At 37.5% G+C, this 16,987-nt stretch overlaps 1 protein-coding gene across 3 annotated transcripts; it reads left to right on the top strand.

Moving 5' to 3' along the window:
• The first annotated feature begins 283 nt into the window (after positions 1-283).
• On the top strand, positions 284-16,717 carry TGDS (TDP-glucose 4,6-dehydratase). 3 transcript variants are annotated; one of them, XM_064646000.1, is made up of 13 exons: positions 284-446; positions 1,870-1,936; positions 2,355-2,423; positions 5,108-5,198; positions 6,148-6,290; positions 7,779-7,877; positions 8,684-8,743; positions 10,368-10,411; positions 10,692-10,857; positions 11,420-11,478; positions 12,219-12,293; positions 13,360-13,457; positions 13,829-16,717. In XM_064646000.1, the coding sequence occupies exons 1-13, from the start codon at positions 295-297 to the stop codon at positions 13,927-13,929; spliced, it is 1,224 nt and encodes a 407-aa protein (XP_064502070.1). In that variant the 5' UTR covers positions 284-294; the 3' UTR covers positions 13,930-16,717. The 3 variants fall into 3 exon arrangements, with proteins under 3 accessions (XP_064502070.1, XP_064502072.1, XP_064502071.1); XM_064646001.1 differs by lacking the exon at positions 12,219-12,293 and having other exon boundaries at positions 306-446; XM_064646002.1 differs by lacking the exons at positions 13,360-13,457; positions 13,829-16,717 and having other exon boundaries at positions 12,219-13,131.
• The last annotated feature ends 270 nt before the right edge of the window (positions 16,718-16,987 follow it).

The raw sequence follows: 16,987 nt of genomic DNA, 5'->3' as shown, positions 1-16,987 counted from the left end.
GCGCAGAGAGAACCAATGAGGGGACGTGCCCGCCCCTGGGGGCGTGACTGGGAGGCTAGGCCCCGCCCCTGCCGCAACGTGTCCCGGTGCCGGGCCCGGCCGTAAGTTGAGAGACCCGGTGTCGTAAAAGAGGTAACGTCCATCGATTCGCTGTAGGCGGAGTTTTGGCGCTCTGCGCAAGCCGTGCCCGCGCCAGTGCCCTGAGGGGCGGCAAGAGCTACGGTCTTGGGGCGGCGGGGGGAGCGAGGAGGGCGATTTTTCAATGAGCCTCCCGCAGGTGCTGCGACTCTGCCCATGAAATCCGTGGGCCCGTTTCGCGCACGCGCGGCCGTGGGGGGGAGAGGGGAACGGTGCCGTAAAGCGCGGACGATGTCGGGGCGGGCGGGTGCCGCGGCGCCGCCGGCGTTCGAGAAGCGGGTCCTGGTGACGGGCGGCGCCGGCTTCATGTGAGTAGTGTCCCGCCCGGGCTCCTGCCGGGTGGCGCGGGTGAGACGCCTTGTGCCTGTCCCGGGCCGGTCTCGCGCCGCCGCCGGCTCGGGCCGCGTTCGCTCAGGGGCTGCTGGTGGCCCGCTGTGCGTTTGGACGTGGTAAGTGCTGGGGAGCGAGCTGGGGTGCTGCCCCGCCCGCCCTTCGCCCGCGGACGGCGAGAAGACGAAGGACCCCCCGGCGCTGACAGTGGGAGGCGGTGCTCGGTCTCTGCCGGGATTATGGTTGTACAGGGAAGGGCAACGAAACTGGCGATGGGTTTGAAGCACAAGTTCTGTGAGGAACAGCTGAGGGCGCTGGGGGTGTTTAGTCTGGAGAAGAGGAGGCTCAGGGGAGACCTTATCGCTCTCTACAACTACCCGAAAGGAGGCTGTAACCAGGAGGGGATCGGCCTCTTCTCTTAGGCAGCTAGAGACAGGATGAGAGGACTTAGCCTCAAGCTACGCCGGGGAGGTTCAGGTTGGACATCAGCAGGAATTTCTTCACAGAAAGAGTGATTGGGCATTGGAATGGGCTGCTCAGGAGGTGATGGAGCCACTGTCCTTGGAGGTGTTCAAGAAGTGACTGGATGTGGCACTCAGTGCCATAGTGTAGTTGACAAGGTGGTGATCGGTCATAGGTTGGACTCGATGATCTCAGAGGTCTTTTCCAACCTGAAAGATTTTGTGTGATTTTGTGGGTTGGGGGTCGAAGTACTTTGAACCAGCTGCTATTTCCCATGTCAACCCCCTGGTGTTGTTGGCTCTACTGGAGTCAGAGGAAGGTCTGGTCTCTCTTAAGCTTGAGCCCATCAGTGAGCTCTGAGTCAGAAGCTATGAGAGGATTAGATTTCTGTGTATGAATAACACCCGATAAACCTGAGCCCTTGGGGTGAACTTCTTGTACACAAGACTGTGCCAAGGAGGAAATGCCACCCGATTGTCTGGTTGTCACTTCTTGACAGCAGTCGGAGAGCTGAGTGATGAGAGTCAGTATTATGGGTTAGGAGAGTTGACTGTTTAGTTCTCCCTGATGCCTAATGTATAAAGAGTGTAAAAGTATTTTAGAATGGCAATTGAATATAGCACTTAACAGTTTGTTGGGGGTTTTTTTATGTGACTGTGAGGAATGCTCATTTCTTTCATTATAGCATGAAATTTTATTCTGATTTTTAATTTCTTAACTGTATGCAGTTATGTATACAGTATATTAGAATAATGTATAGAGTATATGTTAGAATAATGTTGACATATATCTTTGAATTCCTCTTTCACCTCTCTTGAGTATAGCCCCTTCTTCCCCTGAGGACTTTTGATATGCTGAACTTATTTGTAATTTGTCATCTCTTTGTTACCTTAAAGCTAAGTGTATAATTGTAAAATATGTTTTTCTTCTACTCTGCAGTGCTTCACATGTAGTGGTCTCTCTCGTGAAAAACTATCCAAATTATCTGATTATAAATTTAGATAAGGTAATAGCTTGTTTTCTTTCTTGATATGGAAAACTGTTTTAAATGATTTTTGATGCAGTCTGTAACATGTTAAAATTTATATGGTCTATTGTTAGTTACTAATTTCTGTTTGATATTCCATTTGTTCCTATGCAAACAAAAAAAATCAACTACTGTTTGTGTTCCCACCACAAATAATTATTTGATTTAAAAAAAAAGAAAGAGGGAAGCTTTTCAAGCTTTAAACTTGCGTTTAAGAATTTTTGCATTTAAGGTATCTTTTGAAGTTGTGTTTTTAAAGCTTAGTCACATCTGCTTATGAAATAGGTTTTCTTTTGAAATAAATTTTTACTTTATTCTCAGACTTTCTACTGATTAGGTTAGCTTATTTGTTTCCATGAAGCCCACTTATTGATGTTGTGTGGTTATTTCTCTTTAGCTCGACTACTGTGCAAGCTTGAAGAATCTTGAAACTGTCTCTGGGAAGGAAAACTACAAGTTTATCCAGGTGATAAAGCCTTCTCTTCTAGAAACTTGACTTTTTACTGATTTTTATCCCTTTGTATCCCAGGTACTGTGGTCTCCAGAGGTCCCCAAAGTGGAAGCCACTGCTTTCATTTGTGATAAAGTTGAAATTACTTCTACTCCTTCCTTGTCAGAAATGAGTCAGCATAGGTAATATGCCAGGGTATGTGACAGTCAAGTGGACATAACAGCATTTACTTCATCTGTTGCCATATTAATAGCCTTTGTATTTCACCCTCAGAAGCCTCTGACCGTATGCGGTATATTCTGTCTTTTACATGAAGTAGTCTTTGAAGAGTTGATATATTTGATTGTATCATAAAGGTGTAGAATTGGTAAAAGTGTAATTTTGAGATGAGTGGTTTTAGGGATGGTTGTTTCACTTTTAATATGCATGTGGTCAAGATGGACTTAGATGCAGCTCTTCTGTGCTTCTCTGATGCTCTCTTAGACTTTGAATCTTTAAAATCCACTGCTTGTCATATTCCATGGTGTGCAACACACTGTTGTGTTTGTACTGGACATCAGGCTACGTTCTTGCTTGTGCTGCTGTTGATGCTCATACAGTTCACAGTCATTCTGGAATGGAGTTTCATGGTAACATTCAAGGTATACCTTTTCTTTTTGAAGTTTTGCCAATTAAATTTGTTTACTGCTTCCACAGTTTGTCTTCAAATAGGAGATTGATTCTGATTTATTGTTCAGATCAGTATTCTGACTGTTGGGCTTGTATGCTGAGGTTCTTCCTCTCTACCAAAGTCAGTGCTGATGCTGGTCTCTCTGTCTTGGGGGCTGCCCAAGGCTGCAGGGCATCTGAGAAGTGCATATAGTTTAGTTTTCTGAAATAGCAACATTGTCAGAGGTAGTAGATGTGAGCTTACATTTTTTCTTAGATTCAGGTGAAGTTGGGAATTGAGTTTGCCCTCACCTGTTTGGTGACCCCCAAGACTGTTTATGTTTTTGTGAACCTAACGCCTTTGTTTCAGATAAGGGATTATCTCTGGGCTATTGGGATAAAAATTGTGTGACAGGAAAGGAACTGTCTGTATGCAGATGTGCACATATATGCAGTTTCAGCCAGACTGGCTTTTTGATTATTTTTCCGAAGGTCTTTGACTGTTTCCACTCTATGATATGAAATATATGAGTGCCATATAAAAGCCTTGTTAGCTGAATAGATGTTAACATTTAAATGCTGAGGAGAGCATGGAATTCTAGAAGACAGCCACTGAACAATCAGGTCCCTGTGTGAAGCAGGGGAACAGTAACAAGAAATGATCTGGTTATACTGCTTTTGAACTAGAGTAGGAATGTCTTCTCACAAAACTTAGACCAGTATAAATAATTCCAGCTTTTCAGTTGTTGTTTGTTTTTTTTTTTTTTTTTTTTTTTTTTTTTGTGTGTGTTTTGATGCTTGTATGTTTTGTTTTGTTTTGTGGTTTTTTTTTGTTTGGTTTTTTGTTGTTGTTTGGTTTTGTTTGTTTGTTTTTTAGAGACAGTTTGTCACAGCTTAACATGCAGCTGATATGCAACCACGCTGTTTACACAGACAGGAAAAAGTGCCGTGGAAAAAATAATCTCTGATGTGTAACCCCTTTGATTAGAAATGTAACACTGTTGCTGACCTTAGGAGACAGCAAGAAGGATAGACACTGTAGTGGTACTTGAAAAGGAAGCCTGTTTCGGAAAGCAGAGAAGTAAAAGTTTAGCAAATTTGCATCAGGGGCTTTGTAAAAAATAAGTTTTTATCACAGTTTCTGTTGTTGCTCATCACAGATGTACTAAGCTTGAATTTCAGTTTAAAAAAAATCAGTAATTGTAACCATTTAGTTCAAAATAAGGTATGAGCCTGAAGTGTATTTACTGGAGTGTTTCACTTTTATTCAGGGATGAGAAGTAGGGAAATCAGTTCACCTTCCTCCCATTTCTGACATAGAATACTTTTTTGAGGCTGTTATTCAGAATTGTTACTTGAGGACTTCTTGAAACATAGATACATTGGAACTATTTTTAGTTACCTGCCTTGTTTTTGAAAATACAAAAGTCTTCCAGAGACACCTCTTCTCAGGTACTGTCTTGTTTAAGTTGAGCCAACAGGTAAATATCAAAAGGTTTTCCTCAGCTTGCATTTACCTTTAGAAGGTGCTAGTTCTGATGTCAAATTAAAGAATGTTTTTTTGTGTCGATGCCTGTCTCTTTTTTGGTAAATATATAAATTAAAAAAATAAATTGCTGTAACAAACAACAAAAAGCAAAATCCTCACAAGACGTGCAGCCATCTATTTTGACAGAAGTGGAAATCAACTTCACCACTGGATGTCACTGTCTGCTTAGCCAGACTCCGGTAACTCTTACTTGCTCTCGGAACTTGGCATTTCAAACTCAGCGTTGAAGTTCCACAATATGTTGCTGTTGTGTGTATTCTGGGGAACGTTGCTGTTTTTCATGTTAATAGTAATAAGTTTCCTGAAATAAGTTTTGTTGAGGATGTTTCACAAAATGGGTGAAATTTATTATCTGGTCTTATTTTAGGCATGGAATTGATAAATTGCCCAAAACTCAGTTGGTAGTGGTGTTTATATCCTGTGCTCACTTTGTAATGATTTGTTATATGACAATTGGTATGAGACTATTTTCTATCAAAAATGATTTTCTAATTTTTTTTAGGGGGATATTTGTGTACCTGATTTTATAAAACACCTCTTTGAAACTGAGAAAATAGATATAGTCCTTCATTTTGCAGCCCAAACACATGTAGGTGAGCATCACTGCATGTTTTCATATTGTTTTCCATGGCTATACCTGCTTGAAATGTATACTGATACTTTTTGTCTTTTCACTTCATGTAAACTAAGGATCCAGTTTGTATCTGCAAATGATGTGCTTCACTGTCTGGTAGCCTTTTTAACTTAAAGGAGGTCATAGCCTTGATTCCAAAACTGCTTCATCTGACTGTTGTCTGTTTTGATTGCACATAAATGGTAATGCCCTCCTCCCCCTTTTTACTTGCATTACGTTTTTAAATTCCATCTAGACTCACATGTAACTGACAGTGTACTGATGGAGTCATAAAGGCAATGGAGAGAGAGTTTGTGCAGAGTCTTAAGTTTTTACTTGATTGGCTCCAACCTCACATGAGAAAACATGGTGTAGAAGCAGAAGGATTAAGTCCCATCAGAGTGCTGCCTATTTCAGATTGCTGCTCTTCATTATCACTGTTATTAAGAACAGTCCCTGCCACACTCCTTTCATTGTGAGAAGAAATCTTCAAAGAATTCCCCAGGAAGATACTTCTTGAAATTGTCAGATATGCACAAAGTCATTAGTCAGTTGGACAATTAGAATTAGAGCAGGTGCTGGTTAGTTACAGTAATAGATATGTGTTACTGCATCTTACAACTGTCTTTGACACTTTTCTTACTGGGCTTAACCTTTCCGAGTGAGAAGGGAAGTAGTTAAGCTTAAATAAAGTTAGATAATGCTATTTTAGGTTAAAAAGTCCATAGCCAACAAGCTTTTGCTCCGGATTCCACCCTCTTGTTGAAAGCAAGGATTTTTGTCTTCAAGTAAGTGTAGAAAGTCCCTTTATTTAATAATGACCTTGCTATCTGACAAGTCTGTATTTCAACCTCTAGTATTATTCAGTAGGAACCAATAGCCCTGTGTTACCTAAATTTAATCAGAATTGTTTGAATTTTTTTATGTAGATCTTTCATTTTGGCATGCCCTGGAATTCACCTACGTGAACGTTTATGGCACTAATGTGCTGGTTGCTGCTGCACATGAAGCCAATGTGGAGAAGTTTGTCTACGTTAGTACAGATGAAGTATATGGAGGTAGCACTGATGGGGTAAGTTTGAAAGTACATGAGGGTTTTCCTAGCTTTACTTGCTTTTAATAGGGAAAACAAACTGAGCCTAACTTTCCTTGGCTTTTGTAAATGTGTGACTTTCAAGCTGTTTCTGACAGTACTGGGACGTGTAAATAAACACTGGTTGTTTCTAGAAAGCTGAGTGTCAAAATTGTCCTGATTTTTTTTTTTTTTTTTTTTTAATATTGTGTTTTATATTGAATATGTATTACCTAAAGCAGTGAGGTTGGGGTCATTAATGACCTGAATAGTGCTCAGAAATAGTATCAGAGAGTGTATTATGTAGTTTTTGTCTTGGAGCATTAGTGAGATTTCAGTAATGGGCACAGTTTGACAGGTGGGGAACTGCTTTTATTCTCTAGCAAAAATGCTAACAGAACTGTAAGTAGTGACAATTCAAACAGGAAACAATTCCTGTATTACTGTAATAAATATTCAGGTGTTTATTGTTTTCTATGAAAATCTTTGATTTCTGACAATTTATGCCTGACCTTAATTCAGGAAATGTGATTTAACTCAGTAAAAAGGCAAAATATGCATGTTCATCTTTTTAAGGGCATAAATAACAGTCAAGGAGCCTTGTGCTATAGTCCATGAAAATATTAATGTACTTCAGAGAATCCTGTGCCCTTTCTTATTGTCGCAATGTCTTTTATCAGTTCCTTCAACACAACTTCCATCAGTAGACTTTAATGATACCTGAGGATAATGTTTTCTTATGTGTAGACCAGTGGTTTGGCTGATACCTTCAAGTGAACCTTTTCTGCCTCTAGGCATTTGAAAAGAGCACTTTAATCTTTGTGAATCACACTAGAATTCTTGTAAAGTTTTTTTGAAGGGAGGAAGTCCAATTAATTTCAGAGGCAAAGGTCAGACAAGAACAATAAGTCTTTTAATTGTGTTAAGGTCATTGTTACAAATCATACTTTGTGTAGTATCCCTCCTTCTTTTGGTTTGGGTTGGTTTGGTTTTTTTTCTTCCAGGTGAGAAGTAGACTGAAGTGGCAAGATAACCTGGAAACTACCTGTTTTTGGAAGTGGTCAGAATTATCGAAGCTTTGCTTTGGAGGCTTTTGTGTTGCAATTCTACATTTCTTACAGAAATAAAATTTATAGAGAAGTTTAAGAAAAGACCCCTTTAATTTTGGTCAATTTGCTAGTGGTGGTGCGATGGCGCTCTGAGGCAATATGAACTTGAAAAGGATTGAGCCTCCCTGTAGCAAGGGATTTACTATTTTACAAGCTAAAAATCTAAGGACCTGCTACCTTGAGGTACTCTGCTAGAAGTACAAAAATACTGCTGCTGGTGACCTGGCTTCCTCCTGTGTTTGATAAATAGACTGTCTTTTGTTGTGGACTTTGTCAGACAGATGTGCTTGGATATTTAGGGATTTTTTCTTTTGTAACCTTAAGGCTTATCTGGCCAAAAGAAATGGAGTAATACAATTTTTTTTTTTTTTTGTTTTAGGAATTCGATGAATCTTCACCAAAACGTCCAACAAATCCCTATGCCTCCTCTAAAGCAGCTGCAGAGTGTTTTGTTCAGTCTTATTGGGAAAGGTACCAAGTAAGTTGATGGAAGCTTTAAAAACTCTGAAGCCTATAGTTAAGTGTCTGTATTATATATAGAAGAGTATAAAAAAACCCTCACTACTAGTCCACACAGTGCCTCCTCTTTCCTTATTGTTAGTCCTCTAGTTTGGATGCATTGGAGAATGTCCACCAATAAGTAGTGGAGATACACTGCTAGACAGTGTGGACAGGTCAGATGTGTTAAATTTTTGAATCTGCACTGTAATGTCTAAAAATGCGCTTTGATAAAATGGTGAAAGAGAACATTAGGAATTTAAAAACCACTGCTAAGTTTGAAGGAAATAAGAAAGTATTATACAGAAGCAGAACATGCAAAATTCAAATTGTATGAAGACCAGGCTTATAGTCAAAACAAAAAAAGAAAGAAGAAAAAGTCCTATTAGTCAGATTTGCTTAAGCAAAAATATTTAAAATTTTCAATGCTTTAGGCTTTTGTTCTTGACGTGATATTTTTGATATAAAGTGGACATGAATAGGATGTTAATGACATCTTGGAATAAGTACATGTATGTAATGTCCTCTGGTGGTTCCAGAGCAAGACAGAGATTTCAAACATTTGTCACCTGTGGTACTTCTAACAGGCGGAGAAGGCTGGAGGCCCTTGCCTGTTTGGGAGAAACACAGGTAGTTTAATTCATTAATGTTTGTAAAGGCTTACAAGATTTTTGAATAAGCACTGTGCTTGTGTCAGTTTGGGGTTTATTGAATAGCAAGAAGCGTACAGATTTTTACTGGTGTATATTTTCTTATGTAATCACATGTATGTTTAATGCTCTCAAGTTTCCAGCTGTTATCACACGGAGCAGTAATGTTTATGGACCACATCAGTATCCAGAAAAAGTAAGTTAAACTATGCTTTACTCTGAGCTTCAGTGTACCGTAATCGAGGGTTGCAGAGATGTTACTTTTTTCTCATATAAATGGGGTCACTTTTGAAAAAAGCACTATTGCAACTAATGTGTGATTGTATATTTTGAACTCAGACTAACATGTCTTACCACAAGCACATCTTTTTTGATCATCAATAAAACTTCAGTTAGAGACTTTTCATTATTTATGTGAATTTTATGACAGTGACTTTGTTTCGTTATTTTTCTGTTTTTCAAAGGATATCCTGGCAGGGTTCCCCTACAAATTACATAAACTCATATGTCATGTTCTATAATTGGGAGTTTGTAATAACTAAGGTAAACATTTCAAAAAATAAACTGTGAGAGCACAGTATGTCTGGTACAGAAAGTGATGTTCTAACCTGTACAGAAAATAGATAAGGTGAAGCTTATAGCATACAGATATGAGGGGAGAAGTAGTGCAAAGTGACTGGTCTTTGCATGCGTTTATACAGACCTTGCAGGGTAACTATTTAAAATGGTTATTTGTGAGAGGGAGCTGCCTTTTTAAGTCTATACCAAAATCTGCTATGGAAATCTAGTTCATGGAAATATACTGATGGAATGAAAGTGATAATCATATGTACTCCTTGGAGTTTGGAACTTGTGTGAAATATAACTATATTTTGCAGTTCTACTGAGGTATTTTTTTTAATTTGAATGACTCTTTACGTTTTGTGGTGGTGGTTCCCTCCCTCCCCCCCAGATAAATTTATTTTCCCCTACATTATTGCAGGTGGATAAGCAATGTTTTTTAGAATACATTTTTCAATGATCTGTGACTTGGGAAATGCCTGACTACAAGTTGCATGATTGTTGGAAGTATATTCAGGGGATGTATCACTATTTGCTTGGTTTTGACTTCTATATATTCTTCCTCACATACCCAATTTCAGTTACTGCTAAGAACGCAGCACTAGGCTAGATGAATTTTTATTTTTACTTAGTATGTCTGTTCCTATGTTTAAAGTAGTAAGTTAACAAAACTAAAATAATTTGAGTAGTTTGCTTATGGCTTCAGCTTAAGAACTTTAGTAATGGGGCCAACTGTTCTGAAGTTTCTGGGACATTATGAATGGATTTAAACTTGTAGCTGAACGTAATGCTGTAAATCTTTGTGCAGCAAGCTAGTGACTGTTGCTTGATCTGTGTTTATTTTCCTTGAAATTCTCTGTTGGTTCTCTTCCAATTTTAACTATTTCAACAACTCTTTTTGATTATAGATTTACTATAATTTGCTGGATATTTAAACTTTGTTCTGAATTGTTGGCAGTAATTATTTCTAGTTACTGTTGTGTGCAAAAAGTAATGGAAATTTTTTTTATTTTTGTAAAAATGTTACATTTTGTAACTGCCAGAAAGATAAGGTTTACACTAAAATAGAGGCATGTACTCTTAAGGACCAAAAGCCTTGCAGTTTCTAGGCTTGATACATTCTTTCATTAGACTTAATAAAACTTAAGTATTTAGAGGATTTTAATAAAATACTTAATGATACTTGACTGGGGAAGTCCTTATTCAGATTAACAGCTTCTAAAATAGCTGTGTAATTTTTTTTTTGTTCGATTCCTTAGGTTATTCCAAAGTTTATATCTTTGTTGCAACAGAACAGAAAATGGTAGGTAACTTGCGTTTTTTGTTTGTGGTATTTGTGCTATAAAACTGTAATTATGATTATAAATATGTGCTACAGTTTGTAAAATGATAATTTCATAACTAAGTTATGAATTAGTTATTTTAATAATAGGATTCCCTTAAAGTAAAGGATAGTTTACATGTCAGCTACTGAAAGTACCTTCAGGTAACATCTAACGGTAAAACTGCTTAAAACACAGTCCATAAATTGAACCTGTCTATTTAAGGTTTAACAAAAATTTTTTGTCTTTTCCTTGTCCTAGCTGTATTCATGGTTCTGGACTTCAAAGAAGGAATTTCCTTTATGCAACTGATGTGGTAGAAGCATTCCTTACTGTCCTGAAGGAGGGGAAGCCAGGTGAAATTTATAACATTGGAACTAACTTTGAGATGTCCATTGCCCAGCTTGCTAAGGAGCTAATCCATTTAGTGAGTAAACAGTTCTGATGCTTTTTTTTACAATTTTTCTTTGCAGGTATTTACAATTCTTCTACAAACCTCTTGTAGCTCTGAAAGAGCTCAGATTTGTGATGGGTCTTGGAAGGTAATTGTAGCAGAATGATGTGCTACCCCTTCTGTGGCAGCTGTACTGTGTAAGTTTGCAGTACAGGCTATGCTGTGTTGGACTGCTGCATCAGTTATCCTGACTGGGACATAACTGGCATAGTGATTAAATACCATTTAGTAGGGTTTTTTTCATGCTAACTGCTTTAGTTTTGGTCTGAAAATGTAGCACTATTAAAATCTAACAATTTGATTATGGATGTTTTGGCAGTGCTCAGATGAAGGAGAAATATTGAAATTGTTCTAGACAATTTTGGTAATTTCAGTTGTTTGAAAACTCAGTTTACAAAAGACCATTTCTGTTTGTGGTTTGTTTTTTTTTTTTTTTCCTTAACAAACATATCTTGTTAAGTGTGGTTTTTTTAAGTGTATGTTTAGACAGTAGTGCAAGATGTATGGGGTTGATAATTGTTTCTCTTCTTGACAGATAAAGAAGACCAGTTCAGAATCTGAAATGGAGCACTGGATGGATTATGTCAAAGACAGGTAAGGAGTGTGGAGCATTTGCAGGATATCTTGGACATGCAAGATAGCTTTGTCCTGAAGGTTTCTGATACTCTTGCCAAATAGTTTTTTGTGGCAGTGTTTCTGTTCTGAAGGAGGGAACACTTCTGAGGGACTAAGCTGTTTTGCTGTCTTAATTTTTCTTTTTTTTTTTATTAGTGTATTTGACATCTATGATCTATGCAGAGCATTGTATAGAAAAACAGGATTTCGATTTATTATTTGGATCTTTAGGTCCGAGTGTATGTCTTGAAGGGGAATGTGTAATGCTAATCTGTCTGTCTTCAAACTTTCTTCATACTTCTCACTACTGAAGCCCACTCTGGGAAGAGAGGACAGGTTTTGCACAGCAGCTAAATGTTTTCATCAAGATATTTTATATAGGTTATTCAGTACTTTGTATTCAACATCACTGAGTGAGATGAATTGTCTCTCACTTAGCTTTGGTATTTTGACGTTAATGTGACTAATTCAGACTTATATGTATTTTATAGTAAGACCCACTCTGCAGGCAGAAATATGTGCCTATGGAGTGTAGTTACTTTTAGATTTCTATCTTAAGCTGAAGCTGCTATCTCAAAAGTGGATGTAAATCTCTGAAGTGCCAAAGTTAGGGCGGTGGTAAAAATGGATAACTTTTATAGATATGCTTTTGCTGTGTGTTTCTGTCCTTAATTTCAGGCTTGGTTTCGCTCTGTTCTTTTATCTCCATTTCTTTTCAGCAACAGTGAGTCTCTGCTTACTTTAGATATCACTCTCTCCAGAGTGATTAGAAATGACGTGTCTACTGATAGCAGTTAAGTATTATGGCCTTTAGAATTCTCACTTTCTGTTCACATGTGGATTGTTATCATAGCAACTGAAGTGTCTTTAAATGTACTTTTTTTGTTTTGAAAAGGAAGCGTTCTTCAGAATCCTGTCTGAGTATCACAGACCTTTGAACAAATTGCCTTTGGCTCACATGATATGACTGTTCAGTAGGTCTCAGTGTAATTCAGCCTGGGATGTTTCTTCATGTGTATTAGGCACTGTTTCCTCATGTTTAAACATAAATGGGCTTGGGAAAACTAACCACATAGGAATACATGCTTCAAAGAAGGTTGAGGTCTTATAAAAGCTACCTAACTAATGATTATTTAATTCTGTAATGAGCGACTTAAAGGTCATGGGGGTTACTTGCTATGGAAAAATTAGTTCTGCTTCTGCTTGAGATTAGTGTGTTATAATAACAGTGAGAAGTACTTGGTTTGTGTTTGCACATGTACCTTGACTATTCAATATGCCAGTGCCAGTAATGCAGGAATGCTAGACTAGGCTACCTATCTGCCAGACTGTGGAAGTGAAAATTTGTGTCAGATACCTCTTTCTGTGTTGAATCTTGCAGCTTGGGATTCTACATATTCAGTAGTACCACGTTTGTGTAGCTACCCTGAGGCACTGTAATGACAATGCTTTGGAAGCCTGTGTGTTTTAAATCTGAAGTATGTGTAAATTTGCGAGTTTTCAGGATGAAAAATGTAAATGCTAATATTAGAAAACACTGGCTTTGTGTTGCAAATGCAGTGACTTGCACAATTGCATTGGCAGTGATTCGAGTTTTGCATTAATTTTGTGCCAATAAAATATTAATTCATATTTATTCTAGTCGATTCCAAGTAGCTGGCTGTACAAACTGAATTGTATTGTTGTAACTTCACTCAGCTGCCACGTATTTTTTGAAGGCAATGCAATCTGTTCATGTTGATGGCAATTTTTAAAATTGAAGCATATCTAATATTCCTTTGAAGACAATGTGAAGTACTGCATCTCTAATTAATGAAGTCTGATCAAATTGTTTTCTGTATGCATTTTATACTTCATCAGGCCTACAAATGACCTGAGATATCCAATGAATTCAGAAAAGATGCACAACTTAGGATGGAGACCTAAAGTGCCTTGGAAAGAAGGAATAAAGAAAACAAGTAGGACTGATGGCTTTTACACTGATGTAGAATTGATAGGAGGAGGGAGGGGGGAAGGGGGGGAAATGGGTATATAGGTTAGTTAATTAGAAGCTAAAGAGATAGAATTTAACACTTAAATTTTACATAGAATTGTCTGCTTTTTAGTAGTGAATTTACATGATTTTAAAGAAGTTTAATCCATTTTTAGTGCTAGAATAAGTCTTGCATGAAGAACTTCTAAAATTTAAACTAGATTTTTATGGTATTATAGGTTAAAATTTTGCATAATGAACTATTAGCATGTTCTTAGTCTTGTGATGTTTGTGGAATATTTGAACTTCCCTGTTATCTCTGGTCAGCTTGACTCATCAACGTTCTCTCCGTACTAGTTGAATGGTACAAAGAAAACTTTCACAACTGGAAAAACTCGGAGAAAGCTTTGGAGCCTTTTCCTGTGACAGAGGCATTTGCACAACTCGGTGGTCCATAGGGTGGTGCAGAACCTGAAGGAGTTTTTTCTACCTCATACGATCTTTTCTTCAAAGCCTGCAATCAAGTGGCTGCACTGGAGTCTGAATGTTTTCAAGATACATGTGATGAGTACAGAGCTACAGTGTGGCACAACTTTGGAACGGTTTCAGCTTTTGGTGCAATACTCTATTCTCACTAGGTATTGATTTTAAAGACCTGCACAGAGTGAAGCATATTTATAATGCTATAAAGTAATGTAACTGAAGTAAAATCTGCCTTATTAACTAAGAATAATTAATTGCAATTATAGCTTTGGGACTTTCAGTTAGATTCGTTTCAGTTGTGAAATCATTTGTCTGTATTAGTTTGTTTTTACAATGTAATATATTATTTTTGTCACTTCAAATAGTTAAGTTTTATTTTTAATCAAGAGGAGAAATGTTATATTTTTTTGCGAGTCGAAATGAGTTGATAAGAGCTAGACATGGCACCTGTATTGTTCTGTCCATTTCTCTTGGTGCAATATTAACTTCTGTAGATGGCTGATTAAGCTGTTACCTCCTGTATAACTTTAAATGCCCCTTTTTAAGGAGAGCAAGGGGGAAAGGTGTCAAGAAGTAGCAGGTGTTCTTGCTGAGATTTCCAGAAGCATTTTCTTAAACTTTGTCCTCTTTTTACTGTATTACTGTCTTTTACATGTTAATTTCCTTTTCTTAAATGTAAGTGTAACAAACTTGAAATATTGGAACACAGTTAACATTCCAGTGATATTATGTCCTGTGATATGAAGGCTATTTATAGAGTAAATGTTTTTAAATACTTCTTTTTCTGTGAATTGTGGGTTGGCAGACCTTATTCAATGCAGTGTTTCACACTTTTTTTTTCTGTAACATTTTAAAGATAAAACAATATTTGAATTTTAATGTAAAATTTGGAAAAAAACTTCAATTCTAGAAATATGTCAGTGAATCTTTTTCTAAGTTGATTCAGTAATAAAAGTCATGGTGTAAGTGGTTTCTCTTAATTAAGAAAAACATACTGAAAATGTGGATGGTGGGGTTTTTTAAAAAAATATTTCTTAGCTCTTCCTCTATCCTGAAAAAATTACCTTTTTTTGGTATTAAAAAAATTACTTTTTTTTCTTTGAGGTGGTGTGGCAGATGCAAAAGAGACCACTCTTCTTGGTTTTATCACTTGAGCTTCTGTACTTGGCACAGTCCCAGATCCTTCTGTAACCCCTGGGTAGAGCTGCAAGAAGCATAAGACTGGGATGCTGTGGTGTTCTCAGCAGTTGTAGTGACTTCAAAATTGTCTCAGAAATTGGGAGGTAAAACTCTTAAAACACAAGTGCTCCCAACGTCATCACACCTCTTGTGTGGTGCACAGTGCTTTTGATAAAATGCCACTTCTGTTTGGCAAGAGTCATTCTAGAGAAAAGGCTGTTTCTAGGTGTACCATAGTGCCAAGTATGTGTTCTAAAGTTTAGGAGTGTGTTATTGAAGGTGACATTTCTGTGACAAACTGGGGTAATAATGCTACACTTGAATTGTGTGGCAGTTATATTTTTTGGATTTCTAATATACTTGGTTTGGAAGTCAGAACCTCCATTTGGGAAGGACAGAGGTTACAGGAGTTAGTATGTGTTGCTCTGTTAGCACACTTGGTTTACCAGATACACTTCCATGGATGAATCACTTAAATTTCGTTGTCAAACACATTGCTGGTGACATTCAAATATTTTCTTAATTTTTGTATTTTTCTTCAGATATGGCTTCCGTACAACGTGCATCCTTCCTTACAATATCCATGTTCATGTTTTGTGTTCTACAAAAGCCACCAGAAATAGCTGATGTGCTGCAAAGATCGGTTTTAGCTGTATTTATGGTTACCGTGGCAGCTGCTTTGGGTTAGATGCACACAAGTCTGTATACTTCACATCTGCTTATACTGGAATACTGGTTGTGATGTGTTTTTAGGAGGAGAGATTACAGATTACTAAAATCTTACTATATAAAACCTACATAAACCTTAATTTGAAATTATTTTAAACATTCAAAATAGCTACAGTGTCTTTGGAACACTAAAAATCAATTAACTTACGATGGTGTTATCAGAAATGCACAGAAGAAAGCAGTAGAGTGTGATTGTTTTATTGAATAGATCTTTTGAAAATTGTTTTGAATATTTAGATGCTGAAGATGCAAGCTTTGATATTTATGTCACTATCCAATCAAGTGATATTACCAGGAGTGGATTTTTCAAAAGGATCAATTAATTTTTAGTGGAAGCTGTTCTGGTTTCTTTAGATTTTGAAGATTTAATCCTTCCAAGTGATTGAGATTTTTGGCTCAGTATTCCTACTTTTATTTATATATATATAAATGTATGTATGCACATTTTAAATATATATTTTTTTAAAAATCTAGGAGGCTTTTTCTTTGAGCTACTTTGCTGTAGATCAGGTTTTCTTAGTGGGTGAGTGCTCTGGTAGGACCATTTCTTTCACAGAGAAAAGTATTTTTCCTGTCAGAGGAAACAGCTTATTTTGCCATTAACCTTCTGGCTCCTATAGGAAGAAAGGAACAAAGGATCAACTAGTGAACTGTCACTGTGGGGAATTGTAATGCTTTTAGGTTTTATTTCTCACTGTTTTTACTGGGAAGCATTTCTGCAGATGACAAAGGGGGAGTGATGTAAAATACTGTGAACAATGTAATCTTTCACTCCGTTCTCTCAAGGTTTGTGTCACAGAACAAAGGCTACACAAATTAAGAAAATAAATGGAGTAAATGTGTGTGTCACTTAAATCACTAAAACTTTCTAAGGGATAAGACTGGCCTTTGGCAAGGGTTTTGTATCCAGGTTCCATCATGGACTTGGGAAGTTATTTGGGTACAGCTGTGGGTTTGCATCTCTTTTTGGGGTTAATGTTGTGAGCTGGATCAGATCTTTGGGAAGCAGCTCCTGAAATCCCTTGTGCATTGGGGAAAACCAACATTGCTACCCCATTATTTTGGTGTAGCACACCTGCTATTCAGTACCTCCCTCGCCAGCAGCAAGTGAAAGGATTGGGAAGA

Source organism: Pseudopipra pipra, chromosome 2, assembly GCF_036250125.1.
Source record: "Pseudopipra pipra isolate bDixPip1 chromosome 2, bDixPip1.hap1, whole genome shotgun sequence".
NCBI lineage: Eukaryota > Metazoa > Chordata > Aves > Passeriformes > Pipridae > Pseudopipra > Pseudopipra pipra.
The sequence above is the reverse complement of the archived record's forward strand: the minus strand, read 5'-3'. Positions and strand labels throughout refer to the sequence as shown.

Excerpts from the sequence above, each read along its gene's own strand:
- TGDS (XM_064646000.1), top strand. The coding sequence starts at position 295 with ATGAAATCCGTGGGCCCGTTTCGCGCACGCGCGGCCGTGGGGGGGAGA. Across the intron at positions 10,858-11,419 it reads CTAAGGAGCTAATCCATTTA|ATAAAGAAGACCAGTTCAGA; the intron begins GTGAGTAAACAG and ends TCTTCTTGACAG. Across the intron at positions 12,294-13,359 it reads GACGTGTCTACTGATAGCAG|GCCTACAAATGACCTGAGAT; the intron begins TTAAGTATTATG and ends ATACTTCATCAG.